The 22,027-nt window shown below is 38.2% G+C and overlaps 1 protein-coding gene across 1 annotated transcript in view; it reads left to right on the forward strand.

Annotated features, from left to right (window-relative positions):
- Positions 1 to 22,027, forward strand: part of LOC125232347 (neuroendocrine convertase 2) — a 177,082-nt gene that overhangs the window by 115,808 nt on the left and 39,247 nt on the right. The window contains exon 7 of the mRNA XM_048137975.1: positions 10,674 to 10,849. Within this exon, the coding sequence (XP_047993932.1) occupies positions 10,674 to 10,849 (176 nt within the window). The remainder of the gene's footprint in view (positions 1 to 10,673; positions 10,850 to 22,027) is intronic.

Raw genomic sequence — 22,027 nt, forward strand, 5'->3', positions numbered from 1 at the left:
TTCGTTCCGATTAGAGACATTTAATTACCTACATTTCTGAGAATATTTTTTTTTCTGCGACTGACATCGGGATCGTTACGAAACAAAACTCCCGCTTCGCAAAGATGGAGGTATCTGTTTGCTCATCCCTCGAGAATTTAAGTTGTCTAAAAATAGCGTTCCGAGTACTGTTAAAAACATTTGAAGTAGAGATGGGCCGAATATGGACTTTGCCGAATACGAATATTCGGCCGAACATTCGGTTCAGCTCTTACCGAACCGGACATTCGGCCGAATATTCGGTTACGCCAATTTTTTAAAGCGGTTGTTGAGATTAAAACTATTAAATGATTGATAATGGTTACATAATAATACATACTCGTATGTTATTACAATTAAGTACTATATTCTTATGATTTAGTGGAAAATTAAAACTTAGTTAAAACAACTCTGAACTCTTCTCAACTCTTAAACTACGGTTTTTTCAACTTTGTATTTATATTTTGACGCATGGGCAATAGGCTAGTTTCCTATACTTAAAAATATTTTATGCAGTGCACGAAATAAAGCACCACATAATTAGAAGAAAAATATGGACAGTAGTTATGTTTAAACATAATTTATATTTATTAAGTCAAAGAGCTTTCTCTTTGACTTAATATAATCTATCTAATATAAAGTAAATAAATTGACCGTGATGTCACACCTCAGTATTTCATAGTAATTCCATATTAGCAAATCGTTTTGACAGTTCTTAAAAAGAAACTGATTTGACTAGTAGGAAACTAGCCTATTATCTCTTTTTAGTAGTTCCTTAGAAAGCTACTAAAATAGGAGCTTATTATCCAATGGAATACATAAGATCTTCATTAGTACTTTGTTTATTCGGTAAATATTCAGCAATGCAACCGAATTATTCGGCCGAATACGAACATTGAAAAACTTGCCGAATATGCCGAATACCGAATATTCGGCCCATCTCTAATTTGAAGTAACTAAAGACCCCTTTAAGTTACCCAACATAGCATCTATAAACTAATGGGGGATTTCACCCTTTTGTATTCTTAATTCAGCCGGTCAGTGATAATAATATGACAATAGCCTTATTTCATTGGTTTTGCGTGGGCTATCCTCAAACTCCTGGGTAACTAGCCAAAATTGCAATCGCTTATGTTTCGTAAGTGTATTGTAGCTAGCTCTCTCTGTCTTCTATAGTCGCGTGACAGAGCTAGACTACGTTTCGATCGCTACGTAGCGTCAACTATTGCCACTTCGGCTAGGCTTCTGGATTATTTCCTTGTAAGGACGAGGACCTTGAGACCTTGACCTTCGTATACATAATCCGTTTGACCCCTTGCCGGGTTATTTATCTTGCTAAGTCCGGGCTGCTCATAAATCAAAGGAATCCATGGAAGCTTAGTCTATTCAATGTATTTTTGGTTAATAATAATGAGTAAAGATATTTAACTTTGTACAAAATAAATAAAGTCTAAGAAAACATACGCAATATTAATAAGGAAAGATATCTTACTTCGTATAAAATAAACAAAGTCAAAGAAAAAAGCGCGGACGTGGCAGGTCCTTCATGACTAACCCCTGGAACGCCGTTGTCAAAAATTTGTTACTGAATTAATAACCTAAGTACAATCTGTTAATTACAGTTTAAATTGTCTGGGACAGATCTGGAACAAGGCGTTTGAGGGGTTAATTGACCAGAAATAACACACCAACGAGAGCTGTGGAAATCACGGGGAGAGGCCTTTGCCCCGCAGTGGGACACATAAAAAAATGCTAATTTAGATGGCGAGACACCTTCAGTTAAGGGTGACACTGATATTTTAAACAACATATTAGGTATTTGGGTCGAATGTCAAAACTCAAACCCTCAAAGTTCCAAAATTTGCGGTTAGTTGTCCTCTATACGAGTACTCCATTCTCTTTTCATGCGAATCTCAGAATAGATGTGTTTACACGTGTTAGCTAAGTATAAACTATAATATGAGATCTTAGCTTACAATGTATTGGCAAGTTGGTACCCACATAGTGTGAACTCTGACAGTTACATATCTACAATTCTGCTTCAGAGTAAGTTGAGACTTTGTTGGCGTCGTTGTAGATTTCATTAGAATTCTCGTATAGGTATTTGTTCGTTTTTATAGCCGATAGCTCATAGTTTACTAGCTCGCGGTGGGACCAGTGCCTAGAGTAGGTAGTATTAATCACCTACCTACAGCTTGAGCTTGTATTTATTTTTGTCATTCATTTCACGTACGTATATTTAAGTAGTGTTTACGATATATCAGTCAGTTCAGTTAAATTTGATGGGTTATATTATAATACACTTTCGAAGTTTTTCGTGTATGTTTTGTAGACATAGCAGAGTAAGTTATTTAAAATTTATACACTGCGTTATAAGCGGGATAAATTTTTTCAGTGTTTTATGAGACTAAAATAGGAAAATCGGAATATCTATAAGAATCTTTTAGCAGAATCTTCTTACAGAATCTTTTAACTTTTATGACATTTTGAGAGCTGATCTTTTTCTCAACGGTTTTTCAACCTTGACTCTGTATTGCTTTCTAAAAAAGAGCTGGTGGCCTAGCGGTAAGAGCGTGCGACTACCAATGAGTTCTTCTGAACTTATGTGCGAAATGTAATTTTATATTTGCTAGTCGCTTTTTGGTGAAGCAAAACAGCGTGAGAAAACCGGACTAATCCCAATAAGACTTAGTTTACAATTTGGGTTGGAAGGTCAGATGGCAGTCGCTTCCGTAAAACTAGTGCCTATGCCCAATCTTGGGATTAGTTGTCAAAAGCGGGCCCCAGGCTCCCATGAGCCGTGGCAAATGCCGGGATAACGCACGGAGGAAGATGATGACTCTGTATTGCTTTGTGTTTTCACATTGTTTGATATGACCTATAAAAAGCCTACGGGAAATAAACAATACAATGGAAGCGTCATGATTTAGACAGATGGGCTCGCTTGGGCGCGATAACCGCTGATAAGGTCCCATTCAGCCTGTTTAATGTTTGTTCAGTTCTCCAAAATGTCAGAGGGTTATATCACAATATATCTGTTGCTGGTCGGAGTCGCGGCCTGGTTTTAATATGTGTACGTCAAAAAGTTATTTAAGCGGGATTGCGGAAACTTGTTTTCTATTTTAAAATATATAGGTACTTATTTAAACCAAGCATACCTTAATATCTAGCTTCATTCTTGGCTAAATTAGGCATGGAGAAGTTGTACCAAGGATGCTGGAGGTATTTCCTCACTGCCGCAATGCTGATACGTCGTAAAATGAATTCTCCTACTAATGTGCAAGTTGCAAATTTGAAAAATTGGAAGGTTCTTGGAAATTTCATAAAAGTTTCACAAGAAATATAGGAAATTTAAACTTATGAAATGGAAATGCTAAGCGACGATATACATATGTACTTAAATAGATAAATACATACTTCTATACATAGAAAACATCCATGACTCAGGAACAAATATCTGTGCTCATTAGTGTGTGTCTCTTAGCAGGCAGGGTCACTACCGACTGAGCCAGAACGGTCGTCATCCTCGTCATCGTCCTATGGACCTAGAGTTTCAACGGCCAGTTGAAAATGAGTTCTAATTACGATATGGATTGGATTATTCAGTATGAAAAATGTCGTTCTTTCAAACATTGTCTCTTTTGACTCTATCTAGATTAGATCTAAGTTCATATATATAAACTAATAAGTAACATTCGAATCAGGCAGCTACTGTTCCGTAGCAAACTTGGTTCATGGACCAAGCCCCATGGAACATTTATTATCAAGGACGGTTTTAATTTGCTCGTGGATACGGTGCGGTTAGCTGGAGTTAGGTGAAAGTTACAGTGAATCTAATAAAATTAAAGGGATTTAAGTTAGTTAGAAGTTACGTTAACATTAATTATACGAGTATATACTGGAATTATTGGAGCAAATTAGGTACTTGCGCGTTAGGTGACGTAACGTAACCTACCCCATATTTTTTGAAACATTCTCATTTGCCAAAACATCATTCTGGCACGACCTTTTGGAGGTTGGTGGGGCCTTCATCCCCTGTGACCCCCAATGACAAAAATTTGCAATGTGCCATCGCGCTGTCCCTGTCACAATATGTTATATAACATTTATAACAACCAGTGTAGGAACACCATTATACCCCATTCATTCGAGTAATGAAATGCCTTATTGTGATTAAACTTGCATGTGAGATTTCTTACCGTCTAAAACAGCCCTTAGGCAGTTTTTAAACCAAAGCTTAGGGCCAGTTGTATCAACCACATTTGACAGACACATCATCGTCACGCAGAACATGTCTATGGAACTTCCCATACAATAAAATTTAACGAACGAACGCTTTAACTTTGACAGACGGTTTCATGCAACCGGGCCTTAGTAATAGTTATTTGTTATACAAGGGGGCAAAATTGTATTTTAACGCCGAGTGTGGAATTGAAAAACGAGCAATTGAAAGGATTCTATAGTTGAACCACGAGCGAAGCGAGTGGTTCGAGAATGAATCCAGAACTTGCGAGTTTTTTAACACACGAGAAGTAAAATACATTTGCACTGAGTGTAACACAAAACTGTTCCCCTCACTATAGCGAGGAAACTACAACGCAAAAAATGCGTTTATCACTGCTTCCAGTAGTTCCACAGGTAGTAAATCATCTTTATTACTAGATTCACCTACTTTTATCAATTATAAAGCAGTTAATTTGACTTTATTCAAGGTCAAATTACTTTACCCACTAGTATTAAAGGACAAAACACGTGTTTCTGAGCTAGTGAGGGGAAAATAATATTGTCTTCGGTTACCGCGTTGGTTACTCATGAAATAAAGTACAGTCATCCGTTGACCACGAACGCTGTAAAGTGTTCGGAACGTCGGGATGAATTGTAAATTCATTATACGCGATATAATCCACCACCATAGTTTTATTTCAAAGCTTAGTAACTTTTTATCTTCGGGATCAATAAGCCCTTATAGACTTTAATCGCGCACGAGTAACCACGTCAAAATGGAGATGGCAATAACAGCGATAAGTAATATTAATCGCTGACCTCTTTTACCAAACTTCGCAACGTTTTCGCAGAGAAAAAATCGATTAAAATTACGAAAATTAGGTCAGTTTGCACGCACGCGACACTCCACGCATGTGCTTATTAAAGGCGACAATAAACGGCTGCAACATGTTCGTGTCATTCACGATGTCGCGCAGATTTGACAAATCTAACATTTAGCAGGGTTAGCACATGATTGCCACGAGAATATGTCGCCGCGAGATAGACTACCCGTCCTTATATCATTAATACAGTTAGAAGAAAACGTGTTATCTATCTCGCGGCGACATACTCTCGCGGCAATCATGTGCTAGGCCTATAGGATCATGAAAATACGATTCAAGACGAGCGTCATCATGAATCACACGATCTATGTATATCGGCTCAGGATACGTAGCCAAATGCACAAACGCTTACGTATCTGTTTCGTATAGGGGCCATTTTTTTTAAAGTTGTTCACCCCACTTTTTTTGGATTTGGAAATTTTTCCACTCAGAATCGCGAGCTCTTTCAATCCTAGTAGGTGAAAAAAGTGTCCCAGGGTTATCCTAATAGGTGAAAAAAGAGTCCCAAGGTTTCTCATTCCGTTACCATTTTTTCTTACATTTTGTATGGCGGTAACGAAATGGAAGGTTTGAAAAATGTATGAAAATCTTGGGACATTTTTTTTTCCTACCAGGAATCGCGTAAAAAATACCCATGTTACAAAAAAAGTGGGGTGGACAGGACAACTATGAATGGCCCAGCTATCTATTTCTATCGCCCTTGCGTATTGGTGCGACAGAGCCAGACTACATTCTGTCGGCGTCTAGCGTCGCCGATTGCCATTCGGCTACGCAGGCAGGGGCCTGTAGCCAAGAGTAAAATCGTTGCCGCTCGGTGATGAATGATACGTCTGCCTCTGTCGCACCAATACAGTAGAGATATAACTACAATGTGTTCTTGGCTACAGGCTCAGGTGTTTGTCGCTTAAGCAAATATAAGCGTCGTGTTTCCAGGAAATTGTATTGGTGATTTGAGTGTGATGGAAGGCTTTGCGGCGCGCTGTGTGCAATTGAGGCGATGTTATAGCTGTGTATGCCCGCACATAGCTGTTTGGCCACAAATAGCTATTTGGCTACACGTAGCTATTTTCAACGATTGAGGCGAGGGAAATTGCTCTGTGTTTGAGGATTTAAATTGTGAAGTTGATACAGTGAGCTGCAAAATTGCATGGAGAAATTATGAATGAATTAATTGATAGATTCGCCATGCACTTTTGCAGCTACACACACGAGCAAGAGATGACATTGATAGTTTGTATGCGGGGCTACTCGTATAGGCTTATTAAAATGTTCTCCAATTCTGCATCTGGTTAATAAATAATATTTCTACAAAATAGTATTTAATTCAGTTAAATACCTACTTACTAAAAAATGTTTTTTCTCAAACATGCAATGAAATATTGTCTTTACGTTCCTTAAAATGGGCTGGGAAGTATCGCTTTTTGGGCGCAACAACTCGAGAGGACTGTAAAGGGATTTCATATTATTTTTTAGGCCTAGGCCTGCCAAGTAACTTTTTTTTATAAAATATTGTCTTTAAGAGCATTTTTTTTATTTCATTGTATGTTTGAGAAAAGCACTATACATGCTTAGGCGTGAAAACGGATTCCCGGCCTCGTATCCCTATCCGGCCTCGCTCGCACGCTCGCTCGGCCGTATATACCCACTTGGCCGGAAATCCTCATTTTCCCGGCCTCTGATGTAATGTACTATTTATAATAAACACAAAAACAAATTATAAGGGCCACCCTAATTATAATTGTGACTGTGATAAAAACAATAAGTACGATACGGAACTAAGGGAACAAATCAAATTATTTTAACAAATATTTTGATTTGTGTTTTTAAGTAGTCAAACTACTATGTATAAATTAAAATTCGAAATAAGATGCCACATATTAAAGAAAAATCCGGACACCACCAGTGGTGAAGGCCGACTTCGAACGCCGCGTCTTTAGCACTCCGGGCTAACGCCATGATCTCCTTATAGGTCACCCCGTCACGTGTGTAATAAATACGATGTTACATTATTAAATATGAAATTTTCTTATGGCATTTAAGTTGCTGCTGTTATGTTATGAGTATAATGTTATTTTTTTATTGTATTACTGGAGCGTATCTGGGAAGACCAACTGGTAGCCGCCCGGCGGGTCGGCCCAGATACCGCTGGGAAGACAGTGTGATGGCGGATCTGTGTCAGCTACAAGCCGATGATTGGCAGGAAGCTGCGCAGGATCGGGATAGGTGGCGTGCTCTCATTTTGGAGACCAAGATTCTCTTTGGATCGCAGAGCCATATTAGTTAGTTAGTATTACTGAAATGCTTCGACAAATGAAATCATTTATACGTACTTAACTGAATTTAACTTCGCCTTTCAGGACGCGTACGTGAAAAGATTTCTACATGAACGCTCTCATAAATCGCTCTGGTTTGTAATTTATCGCCGAGCGTACGGCGCAAAGCGTTTCAATTTGTCATCACGTTTTGGAAATAAATTTATATCTTTCATTGACCAACGAAAAAATGTGGCTTCTAAAAAAACACTGTTAGAATTCGTGTTTCACATACTTATTGGGTTGGCACAAAAGTAATGACACACTCTACAAAACTCTATACATTTCCTTTCTTAAGTTAATTGTTTTCGATAATATTCTAGTATGTTGTAGAACATTCTAGGTACTTCTAATGTGAGGGTATATAAAGCCGCCCTCGTGATTGGTTTAGTTAGATTGAAATAAAATGGACGAGCGACAAGTTCGAACACTTTACTTATACGAGTACTTGTTAGGTTAACAGTGCGCGAGCTGCGTCTGACAATATCAACACTGCATTGGGCGCTGGAAGTACAAGCCATGCCACGGTGTCCAGATAGTTTGACCGTTTTAAATCAGGAAACAGGAGCCTTGAAAGCCAGTCACGCTCAGGGCGACCACCTGCATTCAATGATGACGATTTACGCCGCGAACTATAGTCGAATCCTGATGCTACTACTCGTGAATTAGTTGAAGCACTTAACTGCAATCACCACGCTGTGGAATACCATCTGCATGAGCTTGGGTATCGAAAAGTTTTGGCTCGATGGGTACCGCACATCCTTACCGACGCCAGTCGTGCAGTCCGTGTCGCCATCTGTCAATCACTTTTGCTGCGACCCCGACGTAAAGAGTTTTTGACTGATCTGGTTACGGGAGATGAATCATGGATTTATTATGAGAACGATACACGTCGTGCTTTTTGGCTGCCTCGAGAAGAAACGCCACCAACTCAACCGAAGCTGAGTCAAAAGAACCGCTTAAAAGTTTTGCTTTGTTGTTTCTGGGACTCGCAAGGCATGCTGTTTCATGAACACAATGAAACTGTAAACGCTAACAAATATTCAACACAGCTCACCAAACTATCTTCTGCTATCAAGAAAAAACGACGAAGACGAGCCACTGTAATTTTACTACATGATAACGCTCGACCTCATGTCGCATCTACCGTTCGCCAACAGCTGCAGAACTTGGGCTGGGAGACGATACCCCACCCACCTTATTCTCCAGACCTCGCACCATCAGACTTTCATTTGTTTAGAGCCCTGAAACGTCATTTGCGGGGTAAACAATTCAATGATTTCCATGATGTACAGGTGGAGTTGAACAACTTTTTCGAGGCACAGCCATCAGAGTTCTGGGCGAAAGGTATCCAAGCTTTGCCGGATCGTTGGCAAGAAGTCATAGATGCTAATGGTGATTACATCATCGACTAAGCTTTTTGTATTGTAATAATAATAAAAAATATAAAACGTAAACCAAGTGTCTCATTACTTTTGTGCCAACCCAATATATGAATACATATTTGGAGGTTTCTTATGTAGTACATTCATACATTGATGCAATAAATAAATCATTAAATGTAAATTTAATTAATTTCATTTATCTTATGTGTATAGCAATGTATTTCACAGTAGAAAATTAAGTATGAGTAAAGATACGTCCGACTACATAAATGTTCTCGTTTTATATGCTTTGGTGCCTTGATAAAATGTTACAAAGCAATTGGTCGATGACTTCGCATTATCCGCGCGATTAGTCGGCATTTGCATTAGATTGCATTCTTGGTTCACGTTAGTGCACCATTATTCTTGGTGACATTAAAGCCTGTCATAGTCTGCGTTGGTCTAGTAATATTTAGGTATACAAGTCAATGATTTAATAAATACTTTTAAATTAAAGGAAAAATGGAAAAATTCACACCTCCGGCAGGAATCGAACCTGCGACCTCTGGCCTTGCCGGGGCCATCACGCTCCCAACCGCGCCACGGAGACCTGCTGGATGCGTGCGAATTTATTCATGCCTTCCCTCAATTCTCAACCGCCTTAGGATGGCGTTATAGCAAACATCTACCCGTAAGAATACATCTTAACAGGCAACGCATCTAGCAGGCCTCCGTGGCGCAGTTGGGAGCGGGATGGCCCCGGCAAGGCCAGAGGTCGCAGGTTCGAGTCCTGCCACGGTGGTGTGATTTTTTCCTTTTATTTAAAAGTATGTAATATCGCTCGCAGACGTTTCTGCATGATAAAAAACAAATTAGATTTAAAGTTATAATGTTATATACGATCGTCAATGGCTGTTTTAGTGTCATCGAGACCAACCGCGCGGAGCGATCCGGACGACCAATTTGTAAAAAGTTGATGTTCTCGTCCGCGCGGCCACCCGCCTTCCTAACTCTAAAATGCTCCCTGAAGTTAAACACTAGTTCGATGGGTACCTGGGCATTTTCAGAATTTGGGACACCCCAATTAGCGTAAGTTGTTAAGAAAAATTAACTCACTGTCAGTTTTGTGACGACAATTAAGCATATATTTTTTTTATACTACGTCGGTGGCAAACAAAATCTGTCTAAAAATTTGCTTTTTTCACATTGTGAATGTAGATTATCGCTTAAAGTTTATGTAATTAACACAAATAATCGATGGAATCAGGCGTTACTTTGCGGAAATCCATGTTAATCGTAAACTAGAACTTTCCTTTGCTAATCCGCGAATAGATAACGTGCAAGTCAATCAGTGCTAACCTGTTATAATTACTTGCGTATTTTTTACATGCAAGTCAGTTGCGGGACTTCGGACCGTCAACATCAGCTCCTGAGGATGCCTCGTAGAGAGGCGAAACACGTGTCGAGTTTTGTATTTTTGGTGGTGGGTTGTTATATTTATTTGCGTATTTATTTTTATTTTTGCGGTGGGAGGGTGGGAAAATTAATTGCATGTAAAAAATACGCAAGTAATTATAACAGGTTAGCACTGATTGACTTGCACGTTATCTATTCGCGGATTAGCAAAGGAAAGTTCTAGTTTACGATTAATTAACACAAAAACAATATTTTTATAGAAATTTCTTGCTTAATTATCGTCACAGAACTGACAGTGAGTTAATTTTTTTTAACAACTCACGCTAATTAGGGGGTCCCAAATTCTGAAAATGCTCACCTACCGAACGCTCCACGCGGCGTCCGCGTGGCGTGACCCTAAAGTCAGCCTATCTGGTCTACTTTAGATCTAAATACCTATAATTATTCTTCCACAGGAATCCGGATGCTTGACCAACCCTACATGACGGATCTGATCGAGGCCAACTCGATGGGCCACGAGCCTCACAAGATCCACATCTACAGTGCGTCGTGGGGCCCCACAGATGATGGAAGAACTGTCGACGGACCGAGGAACGCCACTATGAGAGCTATCGTCAGGGGAGTCAATGAGGTAAGTTTGAATGTACCTTTGTACCTATTCCTTTGTGTTTGAGTTATACTTATAGCCAGTGGTCAGACACTGTTCGCAACACGGCTCCGTTTAGCTACATAGCAATTGAGAGAAATCGCTAGTACAGTTAGGGTCGCTTGCTCCAACAAAAATGGAGGGTTAACCAGAGGGTTAACCCATCATTTTATATGGAATTTAACAGCTGACAGCCCCCTAACCCTGAGTTAAGTGGTTGGTGCAAGTGGGCCTTAATGAGTTAAGAATGTAGCCAATTCATCTGTAGCCTTCGGGTCATTTGTACCTACTTATAGCCAGTGAACTCAGTCTTACGGTGTTCGGCTTCTAATCGGCTTAGCATTGCTAATCTGCTTAAGGTATATACTGTATTCGTTCATAGCTAATGAAATATTATTATATTTAAAAATATTAAGTCGATATAGCGTTCGACATGTTTCGGTTCAATTTCGAGAACCTTTCTCAAGAGTAGCGACACCCCACATATCGAACATAGCGACATGTCGAACGCTATATCGACTTAATACGTGAGTAACCCGCTTAAAATATTTTTAAATATGTATGAGTCTCACGGGAGTTTTATAGTTAAAATATTATTATACTCGAGATTCAGGTCACATAACCAACTGATAGAGCGCCATAATTCAAATATAGAAGTCTTCCGAACTACATAAGAAACTTTTACAATAGGTATTAAAAGTCCAGCCGATACTCGTACATTTTTGTGTGTTCGAGAACATTCAGTAAAAAACAAAATAAACGAAACTTAATCGAAGTAATTTGGTACAGCCGAGTTCATAACATTTCTTCACCTTAACTCATTGCAATAAGGTGAAAAAATGTACACATATTTATGAACTCGACTGTACCCTACATGTTAGTCTTCTATGAACTTATGTTATCCATGTTAGCTCTGTTTAATTTCCAGAAGAAACACTAAACTGAAACAAGACACTTAACTCGACGTATAAAATTGAGAAAATTGAACGCACACTTCATTGAACAAACTAAAACTTTCTTGTTTGTTCAGAGGCGCCCACACTTCTATGTTCGACAAAGTTACAGATGGTGTTTTTTTTTTACGCACTAGTGCGAGAAGTGGTTCATTATATGCCAGGTCGAAACTTTCAAGGCTCATCTGTACTGAAAAACGTCGTACGATACACGTAGTACTAGAGCCCACGACCAAAACCATGTCTCATAGCAATACGGCAAAAACCCTATAAAATCGTTAGATTGTATGATTCTGAACCCGACTAGGTGTGTAGTAACGGTCGAAAGTGTAGCAACTGCGTGGGAGGCCATTTCTGCTGTGTCAAAAAAAAAGGCAGTCGGTATTATAGCAATACGTCTGATAGTGAAAATGTACATAGATTTTATAATTGTATTACGAAAAAGTTTGTTTTCAGACATTTTGCGCGTAGCACATAGCCTGAGCGCATTTTTGAAAATGTCAACAAATTTAGCCGACCTGTATCATAGCAATACGGATAATTTTTTTTTTAACTTTTCGTATTGCTGCCATGATTACCAAAAACCTGTTTTCAGACACTTTAAGTGTAGCATATACTCCCATGGATGGTATGAAGACGAGGGACGATTTCAGTTTTCGTGGTTCTCTGGCAACCAACTACCTGAGTTGAGCAACGTTATTTTGGACGACAAATCATCATCCACAACAGGTATAGTTTACATGGCTTTTGCTGTTACATGATTTTACAGAAGAGGACGTTGAAGATCTCCCGAGCGACGTCGAGAGTGATTTCGAAGACGACGATTCCGAATCCGACAGCGATTGAATACGAGAATATTTTGTAACTTTGAACAAACCGTTTTTTTTTCAACTTCATCCCAGTTTCCTTTTGTGCGATTTATTTCAGTCCTTCAACTTCAATGTTACGGTTTCGGGTAAATTCTTAGTTAACTATCATCTAATAAATTCAGGGTCGCAACGTATTCATTGGTTTGTAACAGAGAATTCAAGATGCCTCAATACGATTTTTAAATGATATCTGAGTATCGAAAAGTTGTCTGATAGAGAAGGTGCTACACTTAATTTGTCTGATATAAATTTTTTGCACATGTGGACAACTTATTTTATCATGTCCAACAATTTTCAGACATATTGCTATGATACCGATCGGTAAAATTTGTTAACATTTTCAAAACGGTCTCAAAATTTAATGCGTTCACATTTCCGTCTGAAAATTGTTTTGTTCGCATCAAATAACCAAAATTTACTAATAAAAAAGATTTTCAGACGTATTGCTATGAGACATTTTTTTTGTCTCATTTTTAATTTTTTGAAGTGATTTTACGGGTTTGCGCTACACCACTAACGTCTGAAAAATATGTTTCCGGTATCTCAGAACTATCATTCAACTACAGTCTGCAAATCAGACATATTGCTATGATGCAGTTCGGTAAAATTCTTTGACAATTTTGAAAATTCGGTCAGATCAAACGCTACGCGGAAAATGTCTGATATTGGTATTTTCGAGTTCAGGATAATCGTATCTATCGATTTGATGCGGTTTTGGCTGTATTGCTATGAGACAAAAATATTGGTCGTGGGCTCTTATTCTAACGTGCAAAAAGGAAATTCGTAACTCGTGTCAATTTAAAACACTCCCTTCGGTCGTGTTTTAATTTATCGCCACTCGTTTCGAACTTCCTTTTTTACGCACTTGTATCGTAACGTACTATTCTTTAAAATATTATAAATAATATATTTATTTACGTGGTGCTTTATTATTTCCGTGCAACCTAAACGCCGGACCATTTGCGCTACTCGCCCGTGGCCCGAACACATACGAATATTTACATATTGAAACTAAAACTAAGCGTACATCTTAATACCTAGCTTAAAAATAGGTCTTTGAGCCTCAAAGTTCCAAGAATGCTGGCCTCATTTCTTCGCTATATCGCAATGCAGATACGTTTTGTAACTATGCGTTTTTTTTAAATAACTCCAGCATCTTCTTGGTGAGAAAATTGTTAAAATTTCACACGTTACATTGTCGATAAAATTTACATTTAAAATAAGAACCTCTATGAGAAATGAAATGAAATAGAAATATTGGGGGACACGACACCTTACACAGATCAACCTAGCCCCAAACTAAGCAAAGGTCATAGTACTATGGGTGCTAAGCGACGATATACATACTAATAGATAAATACATACTTATGTACATAGAAAACATCCATGACAGGAACAAATACCCGTGCTCATCACACAAATAAATGCCCTTACCGGGATTCGAACCCAGGACCGCGGCTTAGCAGGCAGGGTCACCACCCACTAGGATAGACCGGTCGTCTCTATAACCGCGTAATGGTGTTCCTACGCTGGTTGTTATAAATTTTATATAACATTGTGCGAAAGGAACAGCGTTACGTCAATGCCATCTCACTGTCCCTGTCACACAATGTTATATAACATTATAACAGCCAGCGTGGGAGGATCATTAACATGACAAAAATGTTTGTAATTTTTTATTGGGGACGATCTTCACTTTCTCCATACAGTTAATGTAATTTTCCGTACCTAACGTACTTATTCCAACTCGTGGTACCTAAAGGCTAAGTTCCAGTTAATGAACTTTTTTTGATTAAAGGGCAACATCGTCATGACATTTCCATCGCCATCATTTAGATGGCTGGCAGTCTCAACTGTGCGTTTCTCCAGAAACTTCCTGCCCCGCACAGCTAAACTGTGGAATGAATTGTCGCCTGCGGTATTTCCGGACCGATACGACCTTCAAATCTTCAAGAAAAGAGCGTACACCCATCTTAAAGGCAGGCAACGCACCTCCAACACCTCTGGTGTTTCGGGTGTCCATGGGCGGCGGTGATCGGTTACCATCAGGCGACCTGTCTGCTCGTTTGCCTCCTAACCCATAAAAAAAACATCCATTTATATCAGTCTCGTAACCAGACCAATTCCTCAAAATTAGGTATAACATTGAAATTTTGTGTTTCACAAAGTTAATTATTTATTACTTGGCTAGTAAGCGAACGCCAGGCCCCGTAGCCGAATGGCATTTCTCCGACGCCAAACGAAAGCGATACGCCGCTGGCTCTGTTTAGAGATAGATATCTACTAGCGCTTCGTTTCGTGAACCATTAATTAAAATTTACGGAACTCCACGTATAATTATATCTTCCGAAAACATTCAGGAATCTGTCCTAAAATTCATTTGCCTTAATTAGATGCTGGGTTAATTTTCGTTAATGAAGCCTGCAGAGCGCAGATTTCAAATTTTCGAAATAACAACTCCCACACAGTGTACCTTCGGCAGGCCGACGCACATGGGGGTATTTTACTAAAAAAGCTGGCCATTAGTCGATATAAATAATAATAAATTAAAATAGCGTATTTGGATTGACACAATGGAACTACGTTCGGGAGCTACGATGCCACAGACAGACACACACCGACAGGCAGACAGACAGACAGATAGACAAACAGACAAACAGACACGTCAAACTTATAACACCCTGTCGTTTTTGCGTCGGGGGTTAAAAAACGGGATATAATTCGATATTGTTATTGTTTCAGATTTCATAACTCTTCAAATTACTAATAACTAGAGATCGTTATCAAGGTGCACTTTTCGTGGCAAACGGTACGGTTGGCAAAAAAAACAAATACTTACATTTAAATATTCACTTTGTTCTTAACTACAAAATAAATACTTACCTTCTTAGGATTACACCTCTAGCCTTATCCGACCAACTATATATTTTTAAAACAATATATGTACGTAAATGACATTAATTATGTCACAAAAAATACACTACGCGAAGTGTAGGTATATTATTTTAATCCAAATAATCAAATGCACTCTAGATAAGACTATCTAGAATTGTTATTCAAGTACCTAGTTCAATTCAAAAGTAGTGCACGAAGCCAAATCTGTTGAACAAATTTTAGTTATTTATTCAATGTAATTTAGATAAGTAATTATAAATATGTAAATATTTCATAATTTGTTAAGTATATAATGTTTTAAATACTTGTGTATTTGTTTTTTTTGCCAACCATACTCTGCCACCAAAACAGCACGCTGATAACGATCTTTACTAATAACCTACAGCCACAAGACTTGTCTTTGTCCATCTAGTTAATCTTTAAGCTGTCATTCCTAATTATAATCTACTTGCCGACATGTTGACTGTGCATCAAATTCTGCCTGGTTCATTGCGATCTTCAATAATAATTAACGAACGTGATAATGGCATTAATATTATTTTGTATTCCCGCTGCGGGATTTTACTGACAAAGCCCTTTGTGAATGCTTTATTTTATCCGTGTCAATGTCGGCGGTCGGCCGAAACGGCGCCAAATCATGAAATGCCTAAAAGTTGCCCAGGCATATCACGATGTGCTTGATAAACAACACGGCAGATCGATTAAAGCAACGCATTCGTCGATATTCCTAGCTCTATATATCGGGCACTTCGTGTAATTTCTCTCTTGACCATTGGTGGTGCTGCTGGTTCTGCGTATGCAGCGTATGCGATGGCGAGGATGGCGGCCGTGTTTGTTTATCGAGTGAAAAATGTCAGCGCCACAACAAAATGATTTTAGCACCGAAAATAGTGTGGTTATTCAAAATAGAAGTGCAAAATAAGTTTTTTTTCTACTCGTCGACTTTAATCTGTCAATTAAGACACCACAGATTAAACTATGTGCTAGTGCCGAATTTTCAGTGTTGGCTATAATATCTCTTTACAGTTCACTTTAGTTAACTGAGATTGTTTTATTTCAATAACTAGCTTTTACCCAGCTTCGCTCGCGTTAAATCCAAATATACGGCATGCTCCATACAAAATCCCCCCCCCCCCCCCATTATAGGGAAGTGGCGTAGCCTACGTCAAACAACATCCCTTCAACTATCACCACTTAATAACCGATTGACGATTGATTGGTTGACGGTACGGTCAACCAGTTTGAATCATAGGCCACTCTAGAACCCTGTCCTATTGACAGTATTGACACCGTGCATTATTAGCCCTAGAAGTCACTTCTGACGTTGACTGTGAAAAGCACATGCGCGTTTTGAGAGCGTAGGCGGAGCGTTAGCGGAGCGTCAGCGGAGCGCAATAATAGTGGTGTGCTGGATGAACGCTGGCGTTGCGCCCAGCGGACGCCGGCGGGAACTAACGAGCGCGGATTGCGAGCGGAATGCGCGCGGATTACGAGCGGAATGCGCGCGGATTGCGAGCGGAACGCCAGCGTTCGTCCGACGCACCGCTATCATTGCGCTCCGCTAACGCTACGCTATCAAAAACATGTGTGGCGGAGGCTTTAATCCTATTCTCGAAGGTTAATAAATCAATTATTGCCATCTGTGTCCCAGGCCCCGTAGCCGAATGGCATTTCTCCGACGCGAAACGCCACCTCAACGCCGCAGAAATATAGTCTGGCTCTGTCGCGCTAATACGCAAGAGCGATAGAAATAGATAGCTACGAAAGAGATATTATCGTGAGCGTTTCGTGAGCGTTTGTGCATTCGGCTACGCACACTAGTCGTAAGCCTCCTGAGACACCGTAATACTGGATCTAATTAAGAGGGGGTCGTACGAAATCCTCGAAAAGTGCATTCGGCGTTTAACAAATGCTGCTCACATTTCTCAATAAAATGGAATAAAATAAATGTAGTTATTATCTTAAAGAGTGTGTCTACAACTTTTGACTATTCAGAATCTCTAATTATTAAAGGTATAATAAATAAACACACGCAAAGTTGACCTAAAATGAAAAAAACGTATGTCGCCGTTTAGTAAACTTTGTTAAAAAAATTCAATACTTTAGTTATAACATTAAGTGATTCTAAAAGCCAGATAAATGGACTAGAAGTTTTGAGGTTTTTTATATTTTTCCTCTCAAAGGCAACAAAGAAATTTTACCTTAAATTTAAACTATCGTAAAATTTCCATACATTCGCCATTGCTGTCAGAATTCTCCTTTCGATTAGATGCCGTGAGCGGCTCATCGGAGGCAGACGTGTCGCCGGTCGCTCCGCGTTGACAATTAAATTTGACAAATATTTTGACAGAAAATGGTGTACGTACACGAAAAACCATACCAGTGTAAAACTGTGCTCAAAATAAATAGGGTAAATCAAATATGTCAGGTGGAGATCCAATCTCATTTAAAATTTAAAGGTGCATGGCTTGTGCATAAAAAATAAATAAAAATATATCACATTATTAAAGAAAATAACGAACACAACCGAATGAGTATAAATGATTTCATTCTAGTTCGGTTAAATTGAAAAAAGTTTCATGTTTTGTTTTACTCATTGGAATACATTTTCATTACGCTGGTATTAACAGTACGTCATTTTAAAAATATATATGACAGTACCTACGTCAAATTTTGTCAACCAAACTTCACAGGTTGTATGTAAACAATTACAATTTAATTTATTCATACATATTCAGATACGTATTAATCGATTCTTATTTAGAATAGAAAAAAGGGGAATGCGAGCGGGTATAGGTATAGTGCTTCTGGTTCAAATTTAATTGTGTATATAAAAAAATGACTCAATTTCATTAAAGATTTGCTTTGTGCATACCGCGAACACGTAACCGTAAGTTGAAAACAATAATAATTATAAATCACCTAAATACATCGTTGTTTACAAAGCGCTTGTTTTGAATGGCACTTCTCCACTCAACTACTTAGACCAAATGTTCATGGAACACCAGCTGGTGACCAGCATAAATGACTATGAACAGCCGTGCAAAAATATCTGATTTTCTATAGGGGGCCATAAGTATACATGACGACAATTTGTGATGCTCCGTGACCGGCAAAAACATCGTCTTTCTAGCGTCTCGCGAGCGTATAGCGTCGGGCCAACTGTATGGAAAAAGACGCCGCGTCAGCGCGGCCATACAGTTGGCCCGACGCTACGATCGCAAGACGGTAGATGTGGGAGGGTCCTTATCCGCATACATATCTGATCGGGTCGCTTAAAAATATTTGATTCTTTATAAAAACCTAAATTACACTCTCACCCGCATAAATATCTATCCATTGTTAAAGCAAATATATATCTTACGGGCTAGAAATCATTAATATGTAATTAAAGTGCAATAATAAACCCTACCTGGTTGCCTTACAGCCGTAAATTGTATGAGGTGATTTGACAGTTCACAAAAACGGTATAGACTTGTGTCATTGGATATGTCTGTCTCATCTGTTCTTAAATTATGACAAGTAAACTTATTGCAAATCTAGTATCAGAAGCCTTTATACGTACAAGCTCTTATTCAACTTACCTTGTTAGTTATGTTAGTTTGAGTCAAAACGTAGAAGCTAAATTTGACCCACTTTCCGGTTTCCAATTGAGCTGAAATTTTGCACACATATGTAAATCAAGTGACAATGCAATATTATAGTATCATGGAGCTAATCTGATGATGGAGCAGAAAGGTGATCATAGGAACTCTGTTATGAAACGTCGTATCCCCATTGAGTCAGGGGTTTTTAGAAATGTCTCGGAGAGCAATAAATATTTTTTTTGCAAAAAAAACATTATAAATTGGGAGGTGTAATTTTTTATTATCTCTTACATAGCATTTAGAAGAAAAACCGACCAAGAGCGCGTCAGTGTAGGGTTCCGTAGTTTCCGACATTTTACATAATGACAATTTAATAAATACCGTAATTTGGGGTGAAAAGGGTTCCGGGGGTATATAATGTTATTATATTCCTTCTATTTTCCGCAATCAAAGTAGGAAAATAATATATTATGTTTTTTTATTATTATTATTATTTGTGTTTAGGACAACAGCCGTAAATATTCAACTTACATAGGTATTTTTACATAGTCTTAGGCCAATAACAGTTATCTGTTGAGTGAAAAGTATTATACACAATATGTTACTAAAAAAAAATGTGTGAATATTTAAAATTACAGTGAAAATGTGCAAGCCACACATTTTTATTTACAGTTTCATGTCTGTCAAAGTTGACGTTCAAATTTATTGGATTTTTACTCATTTTAATCGTTCATTATCCTTTTGAATGTGTATACACTTCTAAAGTTTATGTATAACAGAAAATCATAAGACATATTTTCATTTTTATAATGGTTTTCATGAAGAAAGCGATGTAACTGTGTTGGGGAATTTTTACGGGATGAATAAATATCCGCGGCCTGAGGGGTGAATGGGATCAGGAATGGGGGGAATCGGGTCGCAAAGGGGGTGAATAGGTTTACGAAGGGGCTGATTAGGGTCGGAAGAGGGGTGAATTGGGATGTGTGGTCAATGCTTGTCACATTGTATAAAATATATATAACTTACTTAAAGTGGTATTTTTATGAATGACCTCTCTGTATATGGACGCAATTTATACGCCAATGTATTGCTTCGTAGTTAGACTACGCAGCTAACGAACCTTCAGCTTACGCAGCTAACGTTATTACCACTAGGCCACCAGGCCAGGTTAAAAAAACCGGCCAAATGAGAATCTATTTTCACACAATTGTTAAACTAAATTATTTTTACTAGCTACCTCCAAAATACCAAATAAAATTGGGCTACATAGTACATCGTTTTCTGAAGATTTTGGGTTCATGGGGTCGGAATGGGTATACCTAACGTAATTTATGGTGAATAGGGCCAAAACCGACTTTTGAACGTCGATAGCAATTTTTTTATATGTGCCATGCTAATTTTTTACACAAAAAATCTTCCGGCAGTGTGAACTTCGGTTTGTCTTTGAAAATATGTCGTTTTATTTAGTAATTTTCGCTCACCCTAACGTTGGAGTGAATAGGGTCGGGATGGGGGTGAATAGGGAAAAGGGTTGACTCTTTCGGATTGCGAACAAAATATGACCTGTCACGAGCAAATTATATTTATTTTAACAAAAAATAAGGATTTAATATGTTATGAGTGGTCGGTAATGAAATCTACATATATTATGATAACCCTTAACCAACCTTTATAGTTAGATGGTGCTCTGACGCGGTGAATAAGTAAGTATGGTCGTGGGCAGTGCGGATGTCAAAATATAAGCATAGTTTGTCGCTATTTTTCATGTTTAAATAAACTTCTAAACTAACGTAGTGGGTATTAAAGTAAAAGGTTCACAGTGAATATTAGGTTGCCAGAAATATGTTCAGCTATACCATTGTATTGAATTTTGTATCATAAAGTCAAACTAGGTATTTACTACTAATGATTTACTCTGTGGGGTGTCTTTGATCACTTGCATGGGGTAACATTGACCATAATGACACATAGTTAATTATTGTCTGATTTTGTCACGGTACTTGTTGAGGCTGATAATTTGATCGCTTCTTGTGATAAATATTGAAATAATTGCAAATAAAGTTGGATGTCAGTTTATGTTCGATCACATCGTTTTTTTTCTGCGTACATTATTTTATTTATTTATTCCTTATTGCACATAAAAAAATAAGTACAAATAGTGGACATAATACCTTAAGGCATTCCTACCAGTCAACCACTGGGTTAAAAAGAAACATTTCATACGTGCAGGCATCGTGACAGAAAACAATAATCCTGATATCACTTATTTTGTTACCTTTTTAGATTTTTAGCAGGAAAAGACTAAAAAAGTTGATGGTCCCATTTTTTTTCTTCCTTAGTTACGTTACGTTGACCAATTTTGGAATTTATACTTCTCTAACTCCTACATTTAATGGGTAAAAATACCCATTAAATGTAGAAGCTAGAGAAGTTTAAATTCCCAAATTGGTCAATGTAACCCTAGTTTACGGTAGACACCGTCAACCTATTCTAATAATTCTCTTTTTATTTGAAAGAAAATTCGTTACGATAATATGCATATAAAATATGCAATCTAAGATAAAAAATACTTTTCATATAGTTACAAACTTAGTTCAGATTTTTTTTTTTGTACAACTTTTAAAAATTGTTCTACCTATCAAGTTCAAAATAATTTTCCTAGAAAGTCTTTTTTCTACTCCCGAACTACATATTATTCGTCATTTACAGGGTCATGCAAAGATCTTTAAAACCCTACATAAAAGTCTATTCCCCAAAGCCAGTGTCCGCCGGCTTTCCGCGCATGCGCGCAGTATCGAAAAAATTGAAAACGCATTGTTTGGCTCTGTAACCATGGCAACGCCTTATAACGATACGGCG

The sequence above is a fragment of the Leguminivora glycinivorella genome, chromosome 13 (genome assembly GCF_023078275.1).
Source record: "Leguminivora glycinivorella isolate SPB_JAAS2020 chromosome 13, LegGlyc_1.1, whole genome shotgun sequence".
In the NCBI taxonomy this organism is placed as follows: Eukaryota; Metazoa; Arthropoda; class Insecta; order Lepidoptera; family Tortricidae; genus Leguminivora; species Leguminivora glycinivorella.